Source organism: Equus asinus, chromosome 2 (genome assembly GCF_041296235.1).
Source record: "Equus asinus isolate D_3611 breed Donkey chromosome 2, EquAss-T2T_v2, whole genome shotgun sequence".
Classification (NCBI taxonomy): Eukaryota; Metazoa; Chordata; class Mammalia; order Perissodactyla; family Equidae; genus Equus; species Equus asinus.
Genome location: NC_091791.1, coordinates 13,426,221 through 13,453,914, shown reverse-complemented (window position 1 = coordinate 13,453,914; position 27,694 = coordinate 13,426,221). Strand labels below are relative to the sequence as shown.

General features: G+C 41.3%; 1 protein-coding gene across 4 annotated transcripts in view; it reads left to right on the top strand.

The window, feature by feature from the left end:
• Nucleotides 1-508: 508 nt before the first annotated feature.
• DENND10 (DENN domain containing 10) overlaps nucleotides 509-27,694 on the top strand; it is a 29,333-nt gene continuing 2,147 nt past the window's right edge. Inside the window, exons 1-8 of one of the 4 annotated variants that reach the window (XM_044749959.2) lie at nucleotides 509-643; nucleotides 3,023-3,239; nucleotides 4,802-4,881; nucleotides 7,843-7,991; nucleotides 9,012-9,123; nucleotides 10,762-10,862; nucleotides 19,605-19,712; nucleotides 25,652-25,746. In XM_044749959.2, the coding sequence (XP_044605894.1) occupies nucleotides 7,844-7,991; nucleotides 9,012-9,123; nucleotides 10,762-10,862; nucleotides 19,605-19,712; nucleotides 25,652-25,746 (564 nt within the window). In that variant the 5' untranslated portion in view covers nucleotides 509-643; nucleotides 3,023-3,239; nucleotides 4,802-4,881; nucleotide 7,843. The remainder of the gene's footprint in view (nucleotides 644-3,022; nucleotides 3,240-4,801; nucleotides 4,882-7,842; nucleotides 7,992-9,011; nucleotides 9,124-10,761; nucleotides 10,863-19,604; nucleotides 19,713-25,651; nucleotides 25,747-27,694) is intronic. The other 3 variants (XM_044749957.2, XM_044749961.2, XM_070482366.1) reach the window with 3 other exon arrangements.

The window sequence follows — 27,694 nt, the reverse complement described above, 5'->3', positions numbered from 1 at the left end:
CCTTGACACCCATTTTAAAGCAGCACACCCCCATCCTCTAACACACTGCACTATTTTATTACAATGGGTTTATCACTCTGGGCAGTTTTAGTATTATCTTACTCGGTAACTGTCCGTCTTCCCCCACTGGAATGTTCCGTCTGTGTCAACACTATATTCCCAAAGTCATCGTAAGTCCTCAATTATTTTTTTTGTTCTCGGGATGGATGACGAATGAATGAATGGAGACCCTTCCTTCAGCCCCAGGAGGCCTCTTTTTAGCCTGACTGGAAGGCACAGGTAGAAAGTGGAAAGCCTGAGGAGCACAGTGAGGATCGGAGAGGGTTGAGGAGAAGGCGGATGAAGATCTGGAATAGAGGAAATGAGAGCTCCTTCTGAGGGTGACGAGCCAAGGGCGGAAGGTGAGCGGAGGAGCGGAGGAAGTCTCTGCGACCGGGAGGGGGCGGGGCCTCCAGGGCTGGGGCGGGGCCTGGAGGAGGGGGCGGGGCCGGAGCCTGCGGGTTGGGGCGGACCCGGGGGAGGGGCGGGGCCTGCGAGCGGGGGGATGGGAGCGGCGCGCTGAGTCGGCGGCTGCGGCGGCGGCGGAAGATGGCTGCGGCTGAGGCGGCGGACACTCAGCTGATGCTCGGAGTCGGGCTGATCGGTGAGGACGCAGGCGCCCTGCCCCGCAGACCCGTACCCCAGTTCCGCCTCTCCCTCCTCCCGGCCGGGGCGGCCCCTGCTCCCGCGGCCCCCGGCGCCGCCCGGGTGGGGAGGGCGCGTCCCCTGCGTGTTGGGCCTGGGCGGGGGGCGGCGGGGCCCGGCCTCCTTGGCGCGGGCGCCCGGCCAGCCGCCCTGGGCTTGTCCGCCCGCGGCCTCGCGTGGGCCCGCCCGGGGCGGGCGGCGGGGCGGAGGGACCCCCGGGCCTCCCAGGTCCGCGGAGGGAGCTCCTCCAGGACGCCCCGGGCTGCAGACGAGCCCGGACGTGGAGGGTGACCGAGCTCCGGAGGCTGCAGGGGCCGCTGCGCGGGCGGGGCCCCGGCTGGGCTGAGAGCCGCTCGCGGGCCGCGCGGCGAGGGGACGGCAGGGCTGGGGTCCCTCGGAGCGTGGAGGAGCCACGCGTGACTGCCTGCCCGGCGCCCGGCTGGCCCCGATGGTGTGATCGAGCTGTTCGAGGCACGGTGACCAACTGTGCTGGTCCCGGGTGCTGCGCATTATGCAGGGATTATCTCCCGTTTAACTCCTACTATGGCTCAAGGGGGTGTCGGTAACGTTTGGTGCCCACCTTGCCGGGGAACAGATGGAGGCCCAGGGTGTTATTTGTGCACGGACGCACGCCAGGCAGTGGCGGAGCCAGGATCAGGATCCTTGCAGTCTAGCCCCAGAGCCCCAACTCATACCAGTGAAGGACTCCTGCATCATAGGACCTCATGCATGTAGCAGGAGTGTCTACATAATCACATTCGGTGGATCCCTGTTGGTTTTCAGGAATTACTGGATGAGGAAGTACGTTACGACTTTAGGACAGCCCGAACGTGTGCCTGAGCCGTGTGCGGTGTTTCAGGGAACCATTTGTCCCATAGGCAGTAAGCGAGCACGGGGCGGTTCGAATTTGGGTCTGTCGGCTCCCTGCGTGGCATTGTCCTTTGAAAAAACGTTATTCTGTTGAGATTTTTACAAACCCCTCAACACTCCCTCTGTTCCCCTAGTGTACAAGAAGATGGCTTGGATTTTGCAAAACTAGTGAAAAGTGATAATTATTTTCAATGTCTCAAAGGAGTGCATTTATCTGGGAACGGCTTCCTGTATTCGTTTGTAATGTGATGTTAGAAAGTGCTTCACAGCAAAACCTAAGTACCTCAGGCGTCTTAGTCCTGCTTGAAGGTGCTTCTGAATTGAGGCTGAGTTAAACTGACTTTTATCTGGTAACAGCAAAGAAAAGGATGACTTATCATGTTTTCAACTCAGCAGGTTTTTGATTTTTCATGTTGATGTGCATTTAAAAGGGATTTGCTTCCAAATAATGGGGAGGGGGTGCTCCTCCCTCCTATGAGACAAGGAGGGCCAGATGTTGATAATTGCTGAAGCTGAGTGATGGAGAGGGGTAATTCATTTTATTATTCTCTCTACTTTTTTATATACTCGATATTTTCCGTAATAAAATTTTTTTTAAGGCTATAGATGAAAATCTGGATTCTTACTGCTATATATGCAGTAACTCTTTCTTGAAAGTTTAGGCGGTTTTTTCCTGGAGTTTTTATTATTAGTATATCGCTCCTATTTGTTATTGAGGTGTTTGATGATGGAACTACATATATGACTGGATAATCTTTATTATTACTATTATTATTAAAATTTAAATATAGAATTTGTACAATCAGTATGTAACATGATTTAAAAGAGATTTCACCATTTTCTTCATCTCCAGTTATTTATTTATTTATTTGTTTTGAGGAAGATTAGCCCTGAGCTAACTACTGCCAATCCTCCTTTTTTTGCTGAGCAAGACTGGCCCTGAGCTAACATCCGTGCCCATCTTCCTCTACTTTATATGTGGGACGCCTCCCACAGCATGGCTTGACAAGCGGTGCCATGTCTGCACCCGGGATCCAAACTGGCAAACCCTGGGCCACTGAGAAGCAGAACGTGCAAACTTAACTGCTGCGCGACCGGGCCGGCCCCCATCTCCAGTTTTGTTTTTAACAAACTTTTAAAATGTATTTGTTAAAGATCCTTCTAATTAGGTAAAAATGTAAAGTAATGATAAGTTTACGAGAATTTGTGTGGGAGGAGATAGGAAAGACCTCTACCAAACCTGTAAGGCTAAATTTTCATTTATGATTTGTTATAAAAGCTTTTTACTTTGGTAGACTAAAACTTAGAGTCAGGAAAGCTAGATAATGTGACCAATAGAAGTAGGTAGGAATTTGGGGTCTCGTGTGCTCTGGGTTGCTTTGTAAAATGCATGTTAGAACTAATTCCGCTAGGTGCTTCTGAGTCACCAATCAATTCACTTCCTTGCTGCTGTTTGACATTCTCACAGTGACCATCTTTCCACCATAGAAAAGGACACAAATGGAGAAGTTCTGTGGGTGTGGTGTTATCCTTCCACGACAGCTCCTTTAAGGGATCTGCTGCTGAGAAAATGCTGCCTTACAGATGAAAACAAACTTCTCCATCCCTTCGTCTTTGGTCAGTACAGAAGAACATGGTTTTATATCACAACAGTTGAAGTTCCAGATTCTTCAGTTTTGAAAAAGGTATGACTGCATAAAGGTCAAAAACCCAAAAACATTTAAAGTGATATAAAATTATTCCAGTCACTCTCAGCTTTAGCCTTTATCATTCACAATACACCTTTGAAAAATATTAACTCTGATTTTCATTGGGAGTGTTCTTTCTCACGTGTCGCTCTCGTTCATTCTGTAAATATTGGTGGGCATTGTCTGATTGACCCTGTGGTTGATGTAGGGGAGCCTTTCTTGGATTTTGCTCTGAGGGAGTAGAAATGTAGAAGCAGTTTCAAAGTCTTGGCTCTGATTAAAGGTGGGCAGAAGCATTTTTCCATAATTAAGAACTATTTCAAAGGATATAATCATCTTTGGCATAGTTAAGACAACTTTTTTCATGTGTTTGTGGATGGTAAGAATATATTAAGAATAAAAAGAATAATTAAGGAAACTCATGTTTCAGTAGGCTTTCTGTGTGTCATTTGACGTGAACAGTATCAGTGTGACATGTTGGAAACCAGTATCTGGTCGTTGTGGACTTTCCCAGTCCCAAACAACCAGCAGGTTTTCTCGAAGAAAAGAATGTTGGAAAGAAGTGGGCTCCTGGTGTGTATCTGGGTGGAGACTTCTCTTTCCTTTTCAGGGCTAATTTTATAGCCAATAATTGGACTGTATGAAGCATGTCCAAGATACCAGTTTAAATTTAAGGAGTTATATTTAAAATAACAGGAACTGTTAGAAGTTTAAGACAAAACAGAGTTTCATAATTAGAAAATGTAAATTTGCAAAAAGATAGTTTTCAATGTGTTATAAAATCTTTGGTTTATGTTCATTTAGTTCTTACTGAAAAGTCTTGATGTATCCTCAAGTAGATTGATCCATGTTTTGCACTACAGACTGCCAAATTATAGCAACCTCGATTTCAGATCTCTTTTTCAGATTTGAAAAACAGTAAGATTTAGAGACAGTTCTTATACTTTGAAGTATGATTTTTAAAAGTGTATTTCTCAGGTGCTTTGCTTTTTATATAAAGTTCTGAATTTTGTCTCATGAGAATAATAATTATATGATTATTAGAAATTTATGTTTATAATAATAGAGGCCTATTAAGAAATGAAGCTTATTGTGCCCTTTAAATTATATGGCATTCTACAGAGAATTGACTGTTTGGGGAACTGTGTGAATCTTACTGAGACATATTTTTGTTGTTTTTTATCCTTCTATTTCATTAATTAAAAATAGTTGGTAAATTATGTCTGTATAGCATTCCTAGTTCTGCTTTGATGAGGTTTCAGGACTTTAAATAAAAACTCACATTTTTGATATTCGAAATATTTTTGTGGTTTTGAAAAAAATTTTTAACTAAAAGTATTACATTCTTATGTAGGAAATTAAATATATGTATATACAAATACACATTTTTATATGTACATAAAAGTATAAAGAAGCAAGTGAGGACTTTGTTGAATCTGGGTCTTTTCCTTTTAATGTTGGTATATCTTACACAAGAGGTTTGTTAGAATATGGTAATAAAAATTAACTCTATTAAAAGTATCTTTAAAATGTATACTTTTTTTGTTTCTTTTGGACAGGTGACTCATTTTTCTATTGTCCTGACTGCCAAAGATTTTAACCCAGAGAAATATTCCACCTTCGCTAGGATATTGTGTAGGTCTGTATGAAAACTGTATTACATGCTAATGTACAGAAATGAAGTTCTTGCTCAATCGTTACATAGCAGATTTCTACACTCAGGAAGCAAGTTTCAGCCCTGTCTCCCCAGCTTAATTTTTAGTGGCCCTTCAGAGACTATGTTATAAAGAGGCACTTTCTCTTCTGCTTCAAAGATACTCCTCTTCTTATTTGGGAAAATGATGGAGGGGAGGAGAAAAAGCAGCTGGCACAACTATTGTAGTTCCTGGGTATTTTGAGTCACTTGCCACTTTCGTCTTTTACTTTAATTCACTCCCAGTCTAGAGCTTTCCTTAGCAGGATGGATAAGTTAAGTGCTTTATGAAGTGGTAAGCTGGTTCATATGTGTCAAGGTCTGTGTGTGGAGTCATTTTTGGGGAAGTTAATGGGCATTTTGAATTATACCAAAGCACAGGGAAACATTTCCTAGCTGGAATCTGAGGAGCTGAGAAACTCTGACTAATTGGTTAATTGTGATGCAAGTAGACTCCTTTATTCCATCCCATTTGTTGAAAGTTTATCTAAAATATACCAGTCTACTTTCTTACCTTGGTGAATATACGGACTAAATGAAATCTTTCTCATATGTTAGAGACGTTGGCTTTTTCTGTAATGAAGGCTTTCGCAGGGTTTTAGTTTAGTTTTTTTTTTTAATAGTGTTACTACATAGCATTATAATTCTAGGTGTTATGTATTATCTTCGGGCTCATGCCCAATAGTAGTTTTTTTGTGGGGAGGGATAAGGGGGGTTTTGTTTTTCTCACCGTAAGCCTGATAAATAGCTGTCTTTTCGCCATTTTTATGTGCACACACAACATAGTGTAAGAATACCTTCTCATTACCTGAGAGTTTCAGTTCAGTTGTATTCTGACAAGATGCAGTTTTACTGTTTTTGCAGCCAGCTACAATAAGAAAGACTTCTTGCTGTCACAGGATAAATTCCAAGTATATGACTCACTGTGGAACAAGAACAGTTGTCTGCTAATATGGCACTGACACGGAGAGATTATTATTATTGCTCGGAGAGATGCTATCCAGAAGCTGTGACCTAAAAACACTGCAAAGGTGTTGTTGATCAAACACTGGACTCCCGTTTCATTTGATTGAGTCAGAGTTAGGTTACTTAACTGAATTCCCCGAGAAATATTCTGGGCCCAGAAGGCAAGGTTGCTTTAGATCCCACTTCCTGCCCAGGAGGAAGCCCAGAGCGTTTTTCAGCTTCTGCAGAGCTGTGGCATTGTAGCATTCTAGATTCTCTTCTCTTGTCACAGTGCAAGAGAAGGGAGGACTCAGAGTTATTGCCGGCCACCTCCTCTGCCCACTACCTCTTACGGCACTCAAGTACTTGCCCTTGCCTGTGTACACACCCGCGTGCTCAGGCACACACATGCTCCCTCTCCCGACACATACGTGTGTGTACACATACACACCCGTAGACAAGCACATTTTGATGATGGTGAGGTTACCATGGAGGTGCTCCCTTCCATTTCTGGTGAGAGTGGCAGGCAGGTGTGCCTTCACAGCATGCTGCTCACCATGGCAGTGGAAGCCCGCATGGATGGGGGGACTTCATTCCCTCTGTGGGGTCCAAATCGTCCAGGCCAGGTGGCAGTCTATGGATGTCCATTTGAATAAGGTCCCCTGGGTTGCCCTTTGTAGTTTTCCTCAGGAGTGATTTTTGAGGGATTCCTCCCTCTGCTCCATCTCTCATGGCCCAGGGTTGTCATCTTAACCTACTACTCATGTTTCTCTGCTCCATTACCATATATTGCTTTATTTTGTAACTTTAATGGTGTTTTTATTTTTTTTGTTGTTGGTGGTAATGTAAGCACATAGTAAAACAAAAAAATACAAACAGCACAGAAGGGTGCATAGGGTAAGTGTTTCCCTTCCCCTGTTCCCGGCCTCCAGTTCTACCTTCTGAGCCCCCACCCCAAGGCAGCAACCTGGCCTGTTTTCTTTACGCCCTACGGAAGACGTTTTCTCCATATGTAAGCATGTGTGTGAGTTCATGGGTTTGCCTGTATTTTATATATATGATAGCTTACCATACTCATTGTTCTCTACCATTTTTTCTTAATCTGTGCATTAAAAAACTGATGATTGACAGAATTTAGTAAGTGGTTAAAACATTTGCTTTTTTTCACTTAATTTACAATAAATATAAATTTCAAGTGATCTGTCTTAAAAAATGATTTTATTTTCTTCCCAGTTTTCCATCCCTTCAGCTACTAAAAGGCCCAAGTAGATCCAGTCCTGCTTCTGAAGCAAAATTTAGATTTGCTTACTCACAGGAAGAGGTCAGGGGAAGGGCTGGTTTCACACGTGAGCTCTGAACGCAGCCAGCTTCCTGTCAGCATTTTCTGGGAGTTCTAGCTTAATGATGAATGTATCTAGTGTGCTTTTATCACCAGAAACTTAAAGGAGCTTGATTTTTTAATTATCTAAATATAGCCACCTCTGGGAACTCTGATAAGTATAGGTTCTACAACTAATTACTGCTTTGTCTGTGAACAATGCATAAACTCCTTTCTTGTCAAAGGAAATCCCAGCAATAAAACAGAGTTGTTATGACTAAGAACACCTGTTGTGAGTGTAAAACATAAAAAGAGATAAGTATACAATATTCTTGAGAATAATGAGGCCTCAGACAGTCCATAGTTCATTCTCTTGCCTGAGTGGACTATAGCAGGCTTCCCCAGATGTAAAGAGAGAGCTGACTTCAAAGAATTGTTAAAGATCTCTCAAGTGGTTTTTTTTTTTAATACATTTTATGATTAAATTAAGGAAGTAATCATGTCATGGAAAGATTCAGGTGTTCAGAAGTATATTAGCAAATTGGCTTAGATTCCTTAGAAAGTACCCATGCCTGGCGTTAGTGTATTTCTCCATGTGGTTCATGCTAAATAAAAGCACAGTTGCTTTTTGTCCTTTCTTACAGAATGTACCTGAAACATGGGAGCCCAGTTAAAATGATGGAGAGTTATATCGCAGTTCTCACAAAGGGGATATGCCAGAGTGAAGAAAATGGCTCTTTCCTTAGCAAGGACTTTGATGCCCGAAAGGCATACCTTGCAGGCTCCATCAAAGGTAAAAAAAACAAAAAAAAAAAGCAAAGCAAAAGAAGAAACAAAAACCCATCCTAGGTGATTCCATCCCCACAACAACAAATCCCCGAGCTAAGGACAGTCTCTCATTAGACTCTGCTATTCCATATTTCCATATATTTTCATCTATATAATATTTGTTTCCTATACAGGTGGGTAGTTCAACTTGTACATTTCCTTATTTGGTTAGAATTCTGTCATAGGAAATCAGATTTTTGTGGTGCTCCTTTCCATATGATTCTGACTGTTAATATAGAAATGCTCTTTCACCAGTAAGCTTAATTTCATGGCTCGAGGTCTCCACTGACTTCCATGGTTTTTCTTTCCTTAATTCTTAGCAGGTCCCTCTTGCACCTGGAGAACTCAAGCCCCTGACCCAGAGTTCCCAATTAACTCCTCGCCTTTCTCTCCTAGCTGGAAAATCCAAAATGGCAGACAGCCCAGGGCTAAGCCGCAGACCTGGGGGACCTTAAAAGGGAGGAGAGGGGAACTCTGAGGGCAGTGCTGGCCTTCGTTCTCATCCCCCCACCGTGCCTGTCTTTGCTCTTGACCCCACTGTTCCGTATGCTTTCTAAGCATCCTGTGTTACCTTGAGGTGTTAGGTATTTGTCAAGTTTTCTGAAAAGGAGGTAAGTAACGACGGGGGGAGGGTGGTGTCAGTGAACGTTTTTTAAAACTTAAGAAGTTTTCACGACACAGAAAGATGCTGGTTCCCCTTCATATCATTGGTTGCACTTTCTTTGAGTCTGGCGTCATGTATTCATCCAGCGGAGGGTCCCTTGGGAGGCAGGTGTAGGCAGCTCTCACACCCATCCTGGTGAGCAGACATGTGGATAGATAAACCCCTCCACCAAATAAGGTGCTTCGGAACTTACAACATTTGTCTGAATTCTCTGTATTGAACATAATTTTGCATTCATGTGATAAAAATTCTTTCCAATAAAAACTGTACGTCCTTATATAATATTTAATGCAGTAACAGTACATTGTCTTTTGTTTTTAGACATTGTATCTCAGTTTGGAATGGAAACTGTTATCTTACACACAGCACTGATGCTAAAGAAAAGAATTGTCGTCTATCACCCCAAAATAGAAGCTGTCCAGGAGTTTACCAGGTATCATCTCTAATCATTTGAAAGTGTAAGCTTTGTTGGCAGCCAATTTGGAGCATTCAGTGTCACTATGTGCTCTGTTCTGTCCCACATTTGGTATAAAGAGAACGTGTTAGTCGGGGGGTGAATTATCATTTTGGTCTAATGTTCCAGTTTAGATTTAGTATTTCAAGGTCACTGAATTTGGACAGATTTTTCTTTAAATTTAGAAATATGAATATTTTAGAGCAGAGAGTTTGCAAACTTCCTTGCCAGAGAATAAATATTTTAGGCTTGCCATATGGTCTCTGTCCCAAGTACCCAGCTGCCGTGGGTAGCTTGAAAGCAGCCACAGACAATGCGTATGTAACTGCATGGGCCTGGCTGTGTCCCAGTAAAACTACGCGCAAAGACAGGCAGCCGACCCATGGGCCACAGTTTCCTGATCCCTGTTTTAGGTCACTTGTTTCTTGTGTTCAATTTTACCATAGACTCTCTTATTTTTATAATAAACGTAGATTTTTTTTTAGTTTTTTTCTTTGCCAAATCTAACTTGCTCTTAGGTTCTATTTTAAAAGCAAGAGGAACTAGCATTTATGCTGTGTTTACTGAATTCCAGGCATTGTATAAGTCACCTTAAATTATTAAATTTACTCCTGACAAGAACCTTGCAAGGAAGCATTATTAGCCTGTTTTATGGATGAGAAAATTGAGGCTTAGAGAGGCCATGTGGTTAGGTAATGGAAAGAAGAAAGGCTTGGTAGTCAGAAAGATCTGGGTTAATGTCCTAGGAGGGCAACTTATTATCTCTGTGACCACATAAAGGATACTTAATGTTTCTGAGCCCCAGTTTCTTCATCTGTAAAATGAAGATAATGATGCCCCTCTCCTAAGCTTGTTTTAGGATTGGAAATAATCTGTGCCAAGTGCTTAGTATGTTCCGTCCTCATAGTGTGCACTTGAGAAATGATTATTGTTAGACGATTGTGATTGCCTCAGATCTCAGGTGAGAGGGCCAGGATTCGTACCCTGCTCTGACTCCAGAACTCAGTATTTTCCCACCCCATTACCCTTTTCCTCTACATTCTTCCCTCTGAAACTGGGGTGTCCACAGCTTCTGAGATACATAGCAGGACACCAAATGCTTCACGAAACCACAGATAAATTTGGTGCATCTTACCACAACAGCTGTTTTGCTGGCAATTTTTTTTGAAGAAAACCTATTTTGTATAAAAACAAACACAAAGTGGTTTGCAAGTTTGACTGGAATTTTAAATATAAAATGAGAGACAGCAAAAAAAGTGTCTTGCTTGCAGGGCTCGCTTTGGCGTTTTCCCTCAGACCCGGTCTCCGTGCAGGCCGCAGAGTGAGTGTCTGGAGGAGACCAGAAGTGTTGCTCTGTGACTCCATGGAGAGCTTTTGAAACTTCACCTCGAGCTTCTTGTAGCTAATCTGACCCAAAAGCAGAGTTGAAAGTGTTGCAGGACTTTAATTTGAAGCCTGGAGGCGTTGGCACAGTTAGGGGTTGGTCTCCCTTCTGCCTCTGATAGCTTTACGACTCCACCCCGGTCACTTCGTCCTCGGGAGGGCGACGGAAGGGGGCAGGCTGAGTCCCTGAGGTGCGGGCCAGCAGCCATTTGAGTTCTCACCTTCGTTCCCCAGGACCCTGCCTGCCCTGGTGTGGCATCGCCAGGACTGGACCATACTTCACTCCTACGTGCACCTCAATGCTGACGAGCTGGAAGCCCTGCAGATGTGCCCAGGTAGACCACAGGCTCCCAGGGGAGGACAGACTCGGCTTAACCAGGGTTGTCGTGGTTTCGTGTGTGTGCATGCACACACTCACATTTCTCAGGGGAATACTGATCGTTTATTATTTCTTTGGCAAATGCAACCAATTTTTTCTTCTTAAAAAAAGGTTTTTTAATTAAAAAAAATTGTGGTAAAGTACACATAAAATTTGCCGTATTAATCATTTTTAAGTGTATAGTTCAGTGGCATTAGGTACATTCACATTGTTGTGCAACCATCACCAAAATGCAGTTTACTTTTAATTTTGTAAAGTTCTTATCTTAAAAGGTTCCCTGTTATGAGGCCGGCCCTGTGGCATAGTGGTTAAGTTTAACACCCTCTGCTTTGGCAGCCCAGGTTCCTGGGTTTGGATCCCAGGGGCAGACCTACGCCACTCATCAGCCATGCTGTGGTGGCAGCCCACATATAAAATAGAAGAAGATTGGCACAGATGTTAGCTCAGGGTGAATCTTCCTCAGCAAAAAAAAAAAAAAAAAAAGGAGTTAAAAGTTTCCCTATTAGTGATTTGATTTAGATTTTATTTTGAGCCTTTCCTTATTTTTTCTCAAAGAAAAAAATAAGTTATTTTTAAGTGATGTTGTTATACTTGTATGATAATTTTCAATAATAAGATTCTGGGAATAATTTAATAATACACTATTACTTATGCCTACAGGAATCATAACTTTATAGTGATACCGTTTTTTGTCCTTGTTTTCTTAAATATAAGGCCCTATATACTTCTGTGGTCTTAAAAGTTCCTTTGATAAGATGATGACGAATAGATGCTAGGGGATTTTGTTATTGTTCCACTGTGAGGTACTTACATATAAAATAATATGTAATATTTCTGCAAGTTATAAAAAATAAACACTTGTGGACTCACCAGAGAGATGAAAAAGTAGAATATTGTCAGTACTTGGGAGCACCCAGTGTGCCTTCTGATCTCATTCCACCGTTTTTCCTTACTCCCCTCCTCTGGCCACATGCACGTAAACACATACCTCTAAACAACAGATGGGGGGCCGGCCCTGTGGCCGAGTGGTTAAGTTCACGCATTCCACTGTGGCAGCCCAGGGTTTTGCTGGTTCGGATCCTGGGCGCAGTCATGGCACCGCTCATCAGGCCATGAGGAGGCGGCGTCCTGCATGCCACAACTAGAATATACAACTATGTATGGGGCGCTTTGGGAGAAAAAGGAAAAAGTAAAATCTTTAAACAACAGATTGTTTAGTTTTACTAAACTAACTTTGTGTATATGGACTCACGATGGATGAATTCTCCTGTGGCCTATTGTGGGGTTTTTTGTTTTGTTTTGCTTAGTATTTAATATTTTTCTGGAATTCATCTGTGTTCATGTGGATATCTGTAGTCTCATTCATTTTCGTTGCTGTATGGGATTCCGTTAAATGCTGTACCATAGTCTGTTCCTTTGGACTTTTCTTGTTAGTCACTTTTAAAACAATGCTGCTATGAGCATTCTTTTTATGGGTCTCTTGGTGCACATATGCAAGATTTTCTCTAGGTTATACACTGGGGAGTAGAATTTCTGGGTTATAAGATGCAGATCCTCAAGCTGCTGGATAATGCCAGGTGTTTTCCTCAGGGATTGTACCAATTTACACTACCACTAGTAGTGTAGCAGAGATCCCATTGTTTCATGACCCCAGTAACACTTGGTACTATCAGACTTTAAAGTCTTTGCCAACTTGGTGGCTATATAGTGATATTTCCTTGTGATTTTAATTTGCATTTTCCTGATTCCTAATGAGGTTAAGCATATTTCTGTGTTTTTGTCGTTTGTGTTTCTTCTTCTGCAAAATGACTGTTATCTTTTACTCATTTTTCCATTGGGTTGGTTTTTTATTTTTAAGATTTTATTTTCCCTTTTTCTCCCCAAAGCCCCCCAGTATATAGTTGTATATTTTTAGTTGTGGGTCCTTCTAGTTGTGGCATGTGGGATGCTGCCTCAGTGTGGCCTGACCAGTGGTGCCGTGTCCGCACCCAGGATCCAAACCAGTGACACCTGGGCCACTGAAGCAGAACGCATGAACTTAACCACTTGGCCATGGGGCCAGTCCCTGGGTTGTTGTTTTTTTTAATTGATTCATAGAAGTTCTTTATATATTCAGGATATGAATCCATTGTTGGTTATATATGCTTCAAAATTATCTGCGTTTGAAGACTTTTTTTCTTTCTCATCTTTTGATGAATAGAAATCTTAATTTTAATATGTTAGAATTTATTAGATTTTTCTTTTATGATTTTAGTTTTTATATTTTAAGAAAATTTCTATTCCAGGCCAGCCCGGTGGTGCAGCAGTTAAGTTCGCACGTTCTGCTTCGGCAGCCTGGGGTTCGCCGGTTCAGATCCTGGGTGCAGACATGGCACCGCTTGGCAGAAGCCATGCTGTGACAGGCGTCCCACATATAAAGCAGAGGAAGATGGGCATGGATGTTAGCTCAGGGCCAGTCTTCCTTAGCAAAAAGAGGAAGATTGGCAGTAGTTAGCTCAGGACTAATCTTCCTCAAAAAAAAGAAAAGAAAAAAAAAGAAAATTTCTATTCCAAGAGTAGAAAGATATTCTCCTGTATTTTCTTGTAAAAATTTTTTTCTTCCCCATTTAAGTGCTTAATCCACCTGGAATTACTTTTTTGGTAGAGTGTGAGTTTGGGATCTGATTTTACTTTTTTCCATTTGGATAGCCACTTGGCCCAGGAACACTTATTAAATAGTGTCCTCCTTTCTCCAGTAATCAGCAAAATCATTTCTATCATGTGTCATGTTTTCTCATACATGAGTGATTCTGTGTCTGGGTGCTCTGTGGTAAGCTTTTGTCTCTGTTGCTGTTGTGTTTTACATGCCTTCACCTGGTAAAGTAAAACTTTAGCAATGATGAATTGGTCCTCAAAAAATTTTTTTCTTTTTAATTGAGGTAACATTGGTTTATAACATAAATTTCAGGTATACATTATTATATTTTGATTGCTGTGTAGGTTACATCATGTTCACCACCCAAAGACTAATTACCATCCATCACCGTACACATGTGTCCAGTCACCCCCTTTGGCCTGTCTCTTTCCCCCTTCCCCTCTGATAACCACCAGTCTAATCTCTGTATCTATGTGTTTGTTGTTTTTGTTTTTATCTTCTATTTATGAGTGAGATCCTACAGTATATGACTTTCTCCGTCTGATTTCACTTGGCATAATACCCTCAAGGTCCATCCACGTTGTCACAAATGGCAAGATTTCATCTTTTTTTTATAGCTGAGTAGAATTCTACTGCATATATATACACACCACATCTTCTTTATCCATTCGTCCCTTGATGGGCACTTAGGTTGTTTCCAAGTCTTGGCTATTGTGAATAATGCTGCAATGAAGGTAGGGATGCATGTATCTTTACACATTCATGTTTCCATGTTCTTTGGATAATTACCCAGCAGTGGAATAGTTGGATCATGTGGTAGTTCTATTCTTAATTTTTTGAGGAATCTCCATACTGTTTTCCATAGTGGCTGCACCAGTTTGCACTCCCACCAATAGTGTATGAGGGTTCCCTTTTCTCCACATCCTCTCCAACATTGTTATTTCTTGTCTGTTAATTATAGCCATTCTGGTGGGCATGAGGTGATATGTCATTTTAGTTTCGATTTGCATTTCCTTGATAATTAATGATGTTGGACATCTTTTCATGTGCCTATTGGCTATCTGTATATCTTCTTTTGAAAAATGTTTGAATCTTTTCCCCATTTTTTAGTTGGGTTGTTAGTTTTTTTGTTGTTGAGATGTATGAGTTCTTTATGTATTTTGGATGTTAATCCCTTATCAGATACATGGTTTGCAAATATCTTCTCCCTATTGTGAGGTTGTCTTCTCATTTTGTTGATGGTTTTCTCTGCTGCGCAGAAGCTTTGTAGTTTGATGTGGTCTCATTTGTTTATTTTTTCCCTTGCCTTGTCAGACATGGTACTTGAAAGTATGCTGCTAAGACCGATGTTGAAGAGTGTACTGCCTGTTTTCTTCTAGAAGTTTCATGGTTTCAGATCTTACATTCAAGGCTTTAATCCATTTTGAGTTAATTTTTGTGTATGGTGTAAGATAATGGTCTGCTTTCATTCTTTTTCATGTGGCTGTCCAGTTTTCCCAGCACCATTTATTGAAGAGATTTTCATTTCTCCATTGTATGTTCATGGTTCCCTTGTCAAAAATTAACTGTCCATAGAGGTGTGGGTTTATTTCTGGGCTCTCGATTCTGTTCCATTGATCTGTGTTTCTGTTTTTGTGCCAGTATCATGCTGTTTTGATTACTATAGTTTTGTAATATATTTTGAAATCAAGGAGTGTGATACCTCCAGCTATGTTTTTTTTTTTCCCCGTGCTTTTTCTCACCAAATCCCTCCAGTACATAGATGTATGTTTTAGTTGCGGGTCCTTCTAGTTGTGGCATGTGGGATGCTGCCTCAGCATGGCCTGATGTGCGGCATCATGTCTGCACCCAGGATCTGAACCGGCGAAACCCTGGGCTGACGAAGCAGAGAGTGTGAACCCAACTACTTGGCCATGGGGCCAGCCCCTCCAGCTTGGTTCTTTTTTCTCAGGATTGCTTTGGCTATTTGGGGTCTTTTGTTGCTGCATATAAATTTTAGAATTCTTTGCTCTATTTCTGTGAAAAATGTTGTTGGAACTTTGATAGGGATTGCATTGAACCTGTAGATTGCTTTAGGAAATATGGACATTTTAACTATGTTGATTCTTCCAATTCAAGAGCACAGAATATCTTTCCATTTCTTTGTGTGTTCTTCAGTTTCTTTCAGCAATGTTCTATAGTTTTCAGTGTACAGGTGTTTCACCTCTTTGGTTAAATTTATTCCTAGGTATTTTATTCTTTTTGTTGCAATTGTATTCTTAATTTCTCTTTCTGCTACTTTGTTGTTAGCGTGTAGAAACGCAACTGATTTTTGTATGTTGATTTTGTATCCTCCCACTTTACCTATTCATTTATTATTTCTAAAAGTTTTTTGGTGGATTCTTTAGCGTTTTCTATATATGAAATCATGTCATCTGCCAATGGTGACACTTTCCCTTCTTCGTTTCCAATTTGGATCCCTTTTATTTCTTTTTCTTGCCTGATTCCTCTGGCTAGGACTTCCAATACTGTGTTAAATAAGAGTGAAAGTGGGCATCCTTGTCTGGTTCCTGTTCTTAGAGGGATAGCTTTCAATTTTTCTCCTTTGAGTATTTTATTAGCTGTGGATTTGTCATATATGGCCTTTATTATGTTGAGATATTTTCCTTCTATACCCATTTTATGCAGAGTTTTTATCATAAATGGGTGCTATATCTTGTCAAATGCTTTTCTCTGCCTCTATTAAGATGATAAATTTTTTTTTTTTTTGAGGAAAATTAGCCCTAAGCTAACGTCTACTGCCAATCCTCCTCTTTTTGCTGAGGAAGACTGGCCCTGAGCTAACATCCATGCCCATCTTCCTCTACTTTATATGTGGGACGCCTATCACAGCATAGCTTGCCAAGCGGTTCCATGTCCGCACCCAGGATCTGAACTGGCAAACCCTGGGCCGCTAAAGTAGAACATGGGAACTTAACCAATGTGTCACCAGGCCGGCCCCGATCATGTGTTTTTTATTTTTTGTTTTGTTAATGTGGTGTATCATGTTGACTGATTTCCAGATGTTGAACCATCCCTGGAATAAATCCCACTTGATCATGGTGTATGATCTTTTAAATGTATTCTATGCAATTTGCTAGTATTTTGTTGAGGATTTTTGCATCGATGTTCATCTGTGATATTGGCCTGTGATTTTCTTTTATTGTGTTGTACCGGTCTGGTTTTGGTATCAGGATAATGTTGACCTCGTAGAATGAGTTAAGAAGGTTCGCCCCCTTCAGTTTTTTGGAAGAGTTTGAGAAGGCTAGGTATTAAGTCTTCTTTGAATTTTTGGTAGAATTCACCAGGGAAGCTGTCTGGTACTGGGCTTTTATTTTTTGGGAGGTTTTCATTACTGTTTTGATCTCCTTACTGGTGATTGGTCTATTCAAATTCTCTGTTTCCTCTTGCTTCCATTTTGGAAGGTTATATGATTCTAAGAATTTATCCATTTCTTCTAGATTATCAAATTTGTTGGCATATAGTTTTTCATAGTATTCTCTTGCAATCTTTGATATTTCTGAGGTCTGCGTTTTAATTACTCCTCTTTCATTTCTGATTTTATTTAAGCCTTCTCTCTTTTTTTCTTGTTAAGTCTGGCTAAAGTTTTGTCAATTTTTTTAATCTTTTCAAAGAACTAGCTCTTAGTTTCATTGATTTTTTTTCTACTTTTTAAGTCTCTATTTCATTTTTTTCTGCTCTGAGTTTTATTATTTCCTTCCTTCTGCTGATTTGTGGGCTTTGTTTGTTCCTTTTTTTCCAGTTCCTTTAGGTGCACTGTTAGGTTGCTTGGGATTTTTCTTGTTTGTTGAGGTAGGCCTGTATTGCTATAACTTCCCTCTTAGAAGCACTTTTGCTGTATCACATACATTTTGGCATGTCATATTTTCATTTTCATTTGTCTCTAGGTATTTTTTTATTTCTCATTTGATTTCTTCATTACCCAGTTGTTGTTCAGTAGCACTTTGTTTAATCTCCACGTTTGTGGCTTTTCCAGTTTTCTTCCTGTAGTTGATTTCTAGTTTCATACCATTGTAGTCAGAAGAGATGCTTGGTATTATTTCAGTCTTCTTAAATTTATTGAGACTTGTTTTGTGGCTTAATATGTGATCTATCCTGGAGAATGTGCCATGTGCCTTTGAAACGAATGTGTATTCTGTTGGTTTTGGATGGAGTGTTCTCTATATATTTACTAAGTCCACCTGGTCTACTGCGTCATTTAAGGCCAATGTTTCCTTATTGATCTTCTGTTCAGATGATCTATCCATTGGTGTAAATGCAGTGTTACAGTCCCTGCTATTACTGTGTTGTTGTTTCTCCTTTTTTGTCTGTTAATAATTGCTTTATATATTTAGGTGCTCCTATGTTGGGTGCATAGGTATTTACAAATGTTATATCCTCTTGTTGGATTGTACCCTTTATCATTATGTAGTGTCCTTCTTCGTCTCTTGTTACCGTTTTTGTTTTAAAGTCTATTTTGTCTGATATAAGTATTGCTACCCCAGCTTTCTTTTCATTGCCATTTGCATGGAGTAACTTTTTCCACCCCTTCACTTTGAGTTTGTGAGTGTCTTCAGGTCCAAAGTATCTCTCTGGTATGCAGCATATGTATGGATCTTGTTTTTTAATCCAATCAGCCACTCTCTGCCTTTTGGCAGGAGCACTTAGTCTATTGCCATTTAAAGTAGCTATTGTTAAGAATGTACTTATTATCATTTTTTTACTTTTTCTCTGGCTGTTTTAGTAGTTCTTCTGTGTTCTTCTTCTCTTGCTCTCTTCCCTTGTGGTTTGATGGCTTTCTTTAGTATTATGTTTGGGTTCCTTTCTCTTAATTTTTTGTATATTTATTAGAGGTTTCTGGTTTCTGATTGCCATGAGGTTCATAAAGAATAACCTACGTAAATAGCGATCTATATTAAGTTGATGGTCTCTTAAGTTTGGCCTCTTGCTGAAAGCTCTACTCTTTTACTCCCCTCCTCCCACATTTTATGTTTTTGGTGTCATATTTAACCTCTTTTTTTGGTGTGTATCTGTTACCTTCTTATCATGGAAATAGATAATTTTAGTATTTTTGTCTTTTGACCTTCATATTAGCTTCATAGGTGGTTGATCTGCTACCCTTACTGTATGTTTGCCTTTCCCAGTGATTTTATTGTTTTGTGGGGTTTTTTTGATAATTTTCTTATTTGTGTTCTTTTCTTTACCACTTAAGTAAATACCTTTAGCATTTCTTTTCAGGCTAAAAAAATTATTTTTATTCTACTCTTCTGTAAAATCCAAAAAGTCTGAGAACTATTATCTTAACACCAGTTTCAAAGGTCTGCTGATTCTTGAGTTGCCCTGATTCCTTTGGCATTTATTGTATCATATCTGAAATTGGCAGATGATGATACTGTTTCCACCATGTTACCCTGAGAAACCCGGGTGTTTGATTTTGATTTCTTGGAGACGAGGACCTAAAGGGAGAACACTGGTCAAGGGAGTCCTTGCCACCGTCCGCCTTGTCTGTCATTCTGGACCTGAATAGCAGCAACTCAAAAGTAAACGCTTTACCTCAGCCTTCTTCCTGACACTGGAGTCTAGTTTTAGAACATTTTGAGTTGTAAGTTCCTTCAGGCAGTTGACCGTAATGTAGTCTTAATAAATACCACAGGGCACAGCTAATGCACCCTGAATAAATAAAGCAGTGACAGAAAGCAGCTGATGAGCTTTCAGACCCAGTTCTCTCTTTTTGTGTATGTGTAAGGAAAATTGGCCCTGAGCTAACATCTGTTGCCAGTTTTCCTCTTTTTGCTTGAGGAAGATTGTTGCTGAGCTAACATCTGTGCCAGTCTTCCTCTATTTTCTGTGGGATGCCGCCACAGCGTGGTTTTGACGAGTAGCACTAGGTCCACACCTGGGATCTGCATCCGCAAACCCTGCCACCAAAGCAAAGCACGCAGACTTAACCACTATGCCACTGGGCTGGCCCCCTAGTTCTCTTTTGATGTGTTCACAATATGATGTCTTCCTCCTGCAGTAATGTTGGTCCTCTTTGTGACGCAGGTTACATCGCTGGCTTTGTAGACCTGGAGGTGAGCAGTAGACCAGACCTCTATGACGTGTTTGTGAATCTGGCAGATACTGAGATTACCATTGCTCCACTTGCGAAAGGTTAGTTCTCTGTTCTGTTCTGTTCTGTTGTTGACACAAGATGTAAGTCAGGCAGTTGTATTCTTTAGGCTGATTATCTACAATCGGTACTTGAGGGCCTGCGCAACCTGCTCTGGCAACGCTGGAGGGATTCTTCTGTGTCTGAACACAGCACTTATTCTCATAGACCAGCCACGTTAGTGATACAGCCCGGGTGCTTCTGCTGCACAGGATAAGTTAGTAAGACAGTCTGTTCACCTTGTTTCTCCACTGTTCTGTTCAAACAAGGTGTATTAATTATCTATAGCTGCATAACAAATCACTTCTAAACTTAGTGATTGAAGATAACAAATATTTATTATCTCACAGTTTTGATGGGCAGGAATCCAGGAGCGACTGAGCTGGGAGGGTCTGGCTCAGGGTCTCATGAGGTTCGCTCAAGATGTTCCCAGGGCTACAGTCATCCGAAGGCTTGACTGGGATCAGAGGATCCACTTCCAAGCTAACTCACATGGCTCTTGGCAGGCGGCCTCCCCACATGGGCCTCTCGAGTGTTCTCATGATGTGACAGCTGGCTTCCCCAAGAGCCAGTGATCCAAGAGCCAGAGGAGACCACAGTGCTGTCTATGACCTCGTCTCAGAAGTCATACACCATCACATCCTCCATATTCTACTTGCTGGAAGCAAATCATTAAGGGAGAAGAATTAGGCTCCACCTCATGAAGGAAGGAGTATCAAAGAGTAAACGTGAACATTTACCACTACTCAAGGGTCCAGTATGACTCCTGTGTGGAAAATCTTTTTGAAGGCTGTCTCAGTAAGCACAAGGGATAAATGTATTCTTGGAGCTAATCAAGAACGGGTTTTCTAGGGGCTGGCCCCATGGCCTAGTGATTTAAGTTTGGCACACTTCATTTCAGCGTCCCAGGTTCAGTTCCCAGGCATGGACCTCCACCATTCATCGGCGGCTATGTTGTGGTGGCAACCCCTATACAAAATAGAGGAAGATTGGAACAGATGTTAGCTCAGGGAAAATCTTATTCAGCAAAAAGAAAAAAAAGAAAGAAAGAAAATGTGTTCTAGTGTCATAGTGTCGTCTCTGTGAAACTTTAAATTGTTCTAAGTTACAGCTATATAAAGTGGTAAAGATTGGGTTAAGTGTGTGTTGAGTCCAAGGCATTACTGAGGCATTGGTTTAGAGGGGAATATAACAGCTTTTATATTATCCTTTCTTTTTCTCCTTAAAGTGAGAGCAGCTGAATGCTAGTTAGGGATTTTTGTTAGATAGATTCTGATTATGTGAGATTTTATCTAGTAATTTCAAATTAATAGAACCAGAACTAGTTTTCTTTTCTTTTCTTTTTTTTTATTTTTCTGAGGAAGATTAGCTTTGAGCTAACATCTATTGCCAGTCTTCCTCATTTTTTTGCTTGAGGAAGATTAGCCCTGAGCTAACATCTGTGCTGATCTTCCTCCACTTAATATGTGGGTTACTGACACAGCATGGCTGGCGAGTGATGTAGGTCTGTGACTGGCATCCAAACCTGTGAGCCCGGGCCATGGAAGCAGAGTGCAATGAACCCAACCACTATGCTATGGGGCCGGCCCCCAGAGTTAGTTTTCTTTTAATTTGTGTTGAAATTATAAACATATAATGCATGCTCATGGTGAAAAATTCAAAATACAGAATCAGATCTTTAGGAGATACTGCCTTTTGTAAAGCCAAAGCGACAGAAAACTAGCTTCTGCCAGGGCCACTTAAATTGCTGAAGCGCTAGGACCAGCCATGTCCCTGCTGCCCTCTGTTGCTCTGAGTGTATAAAATGGGCTCATCCTGGTCAGCACCATCCAAATGGAGTTTCTCCCTTGGAGTGACAAACAGAAATTTCTGTTATTCTCTTTGCTGCAGAAAATAGCAATATGTATAATGAATGTGTGGTTGTTTCCTTTGCTCGTTTCTAAGAGCCTTTACAGACTGAATGTTCTGCTGGCTTCTGTAGAGCTGACAGGAAGTGCTGCTTTTACTGTATCCCCACCAGAAAGATAAACTTGAATTCTTAACTGTAAAGACCTGGACAGGCTCCTGGCTTCCAGTCACAACTTATTTGTGGTCAGAAGTTTTCATTAGGTTTTGTCTAGAAAGAAAAGATAAAAATCCTTATGAGGTAGGTTGAAGGAAAAATTGGGTTTGGTATTGGTGTGTTTTTGTTTTGGACATGAAGTGTACAAATCATGATTATGTCTTATGTCCTAGCATGTCATCATATCTGTGTTTAAGAAATAAGACAGAACATCCAGACAGAAAATCAACAAGGAAATTATACAATTAAATGAAAAATTAGACGAGATGGACTTAATAGATATATATAGAACACTTCATCCAAAAACAGCAGGTTACACATTCTTCTCAAGTGTGCATGGAACATTCTCAAGGATAGACCATATTTTGGGAAACAAAGCATGCATCAATAAATACAAGAGAATTGAAATAATATCAAGCATCTTTTCTGATCATAATGCTATGAAACCAGAAATCAACTACAAGAATAAAGCAGAGAAAGGTGCAAAAATGTGGAGACTAAACAACACGCTTCTGAACAAACAATGGATTATTGAAGAAATTAAAGAAGAAATCAAGCATTATCTGGAGACAAATGAAAATGAGAACACAACATACCAAATCATTTGGGATGCAGCAAAAGCAGTCCTTAGAGGGAAATTCATTGCAATACATGCTCACCTCACTAGACAAGAAAAAGCTCACATAAGCAACCTCAAACGACACCTAACAGAATTAGAAAAAGAAGAACAAACAAAGCCCAGAGTCAGCAGGAGGGAAATAATAAAAATAAGAGCAGAAATAAATGATATTGAAACAAAAAAGACAGTAGAAAGGATCAATGAAACAAAGAGTTGGTTCTTCGAAAAAATTAACAAAATCGACAAACCCTTAGCCAGACTCACCAAGAAAAGAAGAGAGAAATCTCAAATAAATAAAATTAGGAATGAGAGAGGAGAAATCACAACAGATACCAATGAAATACAAGGGATCATAAGAGAATACTATGAAAAACTATATGCCAACAAATTGAACAACCTAGAAGAAATGGACAAATTCCTAGACTCCTACAACCTCCCCACACTGAATCAGGAAGAAATGGAGAATCTGAATAGGCCAATCACAAGCAAAGAAATAGAAACAGTAATCAAAAACCTCCCCAAAAACAAGAGTCCAGGACCAGACGGCTTCTCTGGAGAATTCTACCAAACATTCAAAGAAGATTTAATACCTATCCTTCTCAAACTATTCCATTCCAGAAAATTGCGGAAGATGGAGTACTCCCTAACACATTCTATGAAGCCAACATCACTCTGATCCCCAAACCTGGTAAGGACAACACAAAGAAGGAGAACTACAGACCGATATCACTGATGAACATAGATGCAAAAATCCTCAACAAAATTCTGGCAAACTGAATACAGCAGTACATCAAAAAGATTATACACCATGATCAAGTGGGATTTATACCAGGGACACAGGGATGGTTCAACATCTGCAAGTCAATCAACATGATACACTACATTAACAAATTGAGAAACAAAAACCACATGATCATCTCAATAGATGCAGAGAAAGCATTTGACAAGATCCAACATCCATTTATGATAAAAACCCTCAATAAAATGGGTATAGAACATATAATAATAATAAAGGCCATATATGACAAACCCACTGCCAACATCATACTCAGTGGACAAAAACTGAAAGCCGTCTCTCTGAGGACAGGAACAAGACAAGGGTGCCAACTTTCACCACTCCTATTCAACATAGTACTGGAGGTGTTGGCCAGAGCAATTCGGCAGGAAAAAGAAATAAAAGGAATCCAAATAGGTAATGAAGAAGTAAAACTCTCGCTGTTTGCAGACGACATGATCTTATATATAGAAAACCCCAAAGAATCCACAGAAAAACTATTAGAAACAATCAACAACTACAGCAAAGTAGCAGGGTATAAAATCAACATACATAAATCAGTAGCATTTCTATACATTAACAATGAACTAACAGAAAAAGAACTCAAGAACTCAATCCCATTCACAATCGCAACAAAAAGAATAAAATACCTTGGGATAAATTTAACCAAGGAAGTGAAGGATTTATACAATGAAAACTACAAGACTTTCTTGAAAGAAATTGATAATGACATAAAGAGATGGAAAGACATTCCATGCACATGGATTGGAAGAATAAACATAGTTAAAATGTCCATACTACCTAAAGCAATCTACAGATTCAACGCTATCCCAATCAGAATCCCAAGGGCATTGTTTTCAGAAATTGAACAAAGAATCCTAAAATTCATATGGGGTAACAAAAGACCGCGAATTCCTAAAGCAATCCTGGGTAAGAAAAACAAAGCCGGAGGAATCACAATCCCCAATTTCAAAACATACTACAAAGCTACAGTGATCAAAACAGCATGGTACTGGTACAAAAACAGGTCCACAGATCAATGGAACAGAATTGAAAGCCCAGAGATAAAACCACACATCTATGGACAGCTAATTTTCGACAAAGGAGCAGAGGGCCTACATTGGAGAAAAGAAAGTCTCTTCAACAAATGGTGCTGGGAAAACTGGACAGCCACATGCAAAAGATTGAAAATTGACCATTCTTTTTCACCACACACCAAAATAAACTCAAAATGGATCAAAGACCTTAAGATTAGGCCTGAAACAATAAGTCTTCTAGAAGAAAATATAGGCAATACACTCTTTGACATCAGTTTCAAAAGAATCTTTTTGGACACTGTAACTCCTCAGTTGAGGGAAACAATAGACAAAATAAACAAATGGGATTTCATCAGACTAAAGAGCTGCTTCAAGGCAAGGGAAAACAGGATTGAAACAAAAAAACAGCCCACTAATTGGGAAAATATATTTACAAGCCACTTATCCGACAAAGCCTTAATCTCCATAATATACAAAGAACTCACACTGCTTAACAACAAAAAAACAAACAACCCGATCAAAAAATGGGCAGAGGACATGAACAGACATTTCTCCAAAGAAGATATAAGTATGGCCAATAGACACATGAAAAAATGTTCATCATCGCTAATCATCAGGGAAATGCAAATCAAAACTACACTAAGATATCACCTTACACCCGTTAGATTGGCAAAAACATCCAAAACCAAGAGCAACAAATGTTGGAGAGGTTGTGGAGAAAAAGGAACCCTCATACACTGTTGGTGGGAATGCAAACTAGTACAGCCACCATGGAAAACAGTATGGAGATATCTCAAAAAGTTAAAAATAGAAATACCTTATGACCCAGCCATCCCACTACTGGGTATCTGTCCTAAGAACCTGAAATCAGAAATCCCAAGAGTCCTTTGCACCCCTATGTTCATCGCAGCATTATTTACAATAGCCAAGATGTGGAACCAACCTAAATGCCCAGAAACTGATGATTGGATAAAGAAGATATGGTATATATACACAATGGAATGCTACTCAGCCATAAAAAAGGACAAAATTGGTCCATTCACAGCAACATGGATGGACCTCGAGGGTATTATGCTAAGCGAAATAAGCCAGACAGAGAAAGACGAAGTATATATGACCCCACTCATAGGTGGAAGATAACATATAGACAAGGAGAACTGATCGGTGGTTACCAAGGAAAAGGGGGGGTGGGGGGAGGGCACAAAGGGGGAAGTGGTGTACCCACAACAAGACTAACAATAATGTACAACTGAAATCTCACAAGGCTGTAATCTATCATAATCTTAATAAAAAAAAAAAGAAATAAGACAGAAATGTGCGGCATTGTCAGTTGCCTTTTGAAAATTCCACCTGTATGCTCTTTCACGTTTTCAGATAGATGGCATGATTATTTTTTATTATGTAAACTTCTAAATATTCATACAACATATTCTTCTTGATCTCACCAGAGGCCATGACAATGGGCAAACTGCACAAAGAGATTGGTCAGCTAATTGTTCAGTCTGCAGAAGATCCAGAGAAATCAGACAGCCAAGTTATTCAGGTAATTCTTGATATTCTGACTTACTCAGAGTCCTGAAGCGGCGCCACTGGGTGGCGTGTGGCAGACAGGTGCTCGCTACCTGCGGTACCCACAGACGGAGTGAAGTGACTGGAGAGGCCAGCGGGTGGGGCTGCCATGGCTGGTCAGTTATCAGGCTTTGGGAACACATATACAGGGGGCTGGTGCTGAAGCCAAGCTTTCATAGTGAGAAATGTAACTGCCAGGTGGTCCGAATGCTTTTCTGGGCTGGCCAGTGCATTGTCTCCTCCTAGCAGAATTTTCATGAAGGAACAAATTGTAGAGAGGAGGTTGCTGCTGAGCGTGGGGAACTAGATCAAGCATCTTAATCTAGCTTTGATGTGTTGTCTCCAGGACATCAGTAAGCGTATAGTCAGACCCCTGCCAGACTTCGCACTCTAGTACCACACGCTGCAGGGCGGGTTCCTCTGTGGGGTCTACGTGTCAAGCTCACCAGAGTGTCATGTGGCCCCTCTGCCCTCCCCTTGCCAGACTGGGGTGCAGATGGGTTTTCTTTATGCCTCTCCATGTGGTGATGGAGCCCGCCTCTGCCCCACAGCTCACCCATCTCCTATCCTGTCTGCTGCCTGTGTGCATGGTGCCTATTCCCAGCTCCTTGCTCCTCTCCTGCGGGGATCCTTCCAGCCTCGCCTCTCCCAGACCCTGCCTCATCTAGACGCTTGTCTCATAGCCTGGGAGCTGGGGGCCAGGAAGGATTGTCTCCCCCTGTCTGCACCTGTGCCTCCTGGGGGGCACCTCTGATAAGCAGGCCCTGCTCACCTGGTCAGACCTGGCTCTTTTCTTCATTCGCCCATTCATTTACTCAGGCAATAGTTATTGGGCACTGACTCTTTGTCAGGCATTGCACGGGCAGTGGGGTTACAGGGCGAGCAAAGCCCCCGCCCTTGTGGTCTGTGTTTTAGTGGAGCAGATGGACAGAGAGTAATATACACAACAGGATCGTTGTGAACCGTGATAAATGGATGCTGTGACAGGAACGAGGAGCTGAGGTCGAGAATATTACAGAGCAGGTCAGAGCCCTCTGAGGAGGTGATGTGTGCTGAAGGGTGCTGGTGAGAGGGGTCCCAGCACTTGACAGGGACCCGCCAGCAGCACTGCTCTTTCTGTCCAGGGCTGGTGGCCCGGCGAGCTGTGGCCAGGAAGAGTGGGTGGGTCTTGTCCTGAGGACCTGAACGCTGAGACTCCTTTCCCACTACGTGGCTCGTCATTGGCCATCCATCCCTCCATCAACCTTAGAGTAAAAACACTGATTCTTCACAATGTTGTGAATTCTGAGTTTTGAATTGTGTTTTTCATGGAGTAAAAATGATACACAGGTGACTCTGTATAAGGTGTGATGAAGGGGACCGGCCTGGTGGCACAGTGGTTAAGTGCGCACATTCTGCTTCTCGGTGGCCTGGGGTTCACTGGTTCGGATCCCAGGTGTGGACTTGGCACCGCTTGGCAAGCCATGCTGTGGTAGGCGTCCCACGTATAAAGTAGAGGAAGATGGGCATGGATATTAGCTCAGGGCCAGGCTTCCTCAGCAAAAGAAGGGACACCAACAAAGTGTGATGAAAGTGCTGGTGTGCTGTAGGGGTTCAGAGATATTTGACTGACTTGAGGATGTCAGCAAACCGAGAACAAGACGTGACTTTAGTGAGAGCTCTGGTGAGTGCTCAGCCATCCACAGGAATGTCAGCCAGGGAAGAGGATGAAGCCTGTGGGGCAGGTGCCGGGTTACTTATCCCAGGCAGAAGACGACTTTAGGAAGAGGTTCGTTCTGAAAACAGTAGCAGGGTTCCTCAAAAGGTTAAACATAGAATTACCATAAATTCAGCAATTCTCCTTCTGGGTATATATCAAAAGGAATTGCAAGCAGGGGCTCAAATAGATATGTGTACACCCTTGTTCATAGCAGCACTATTAA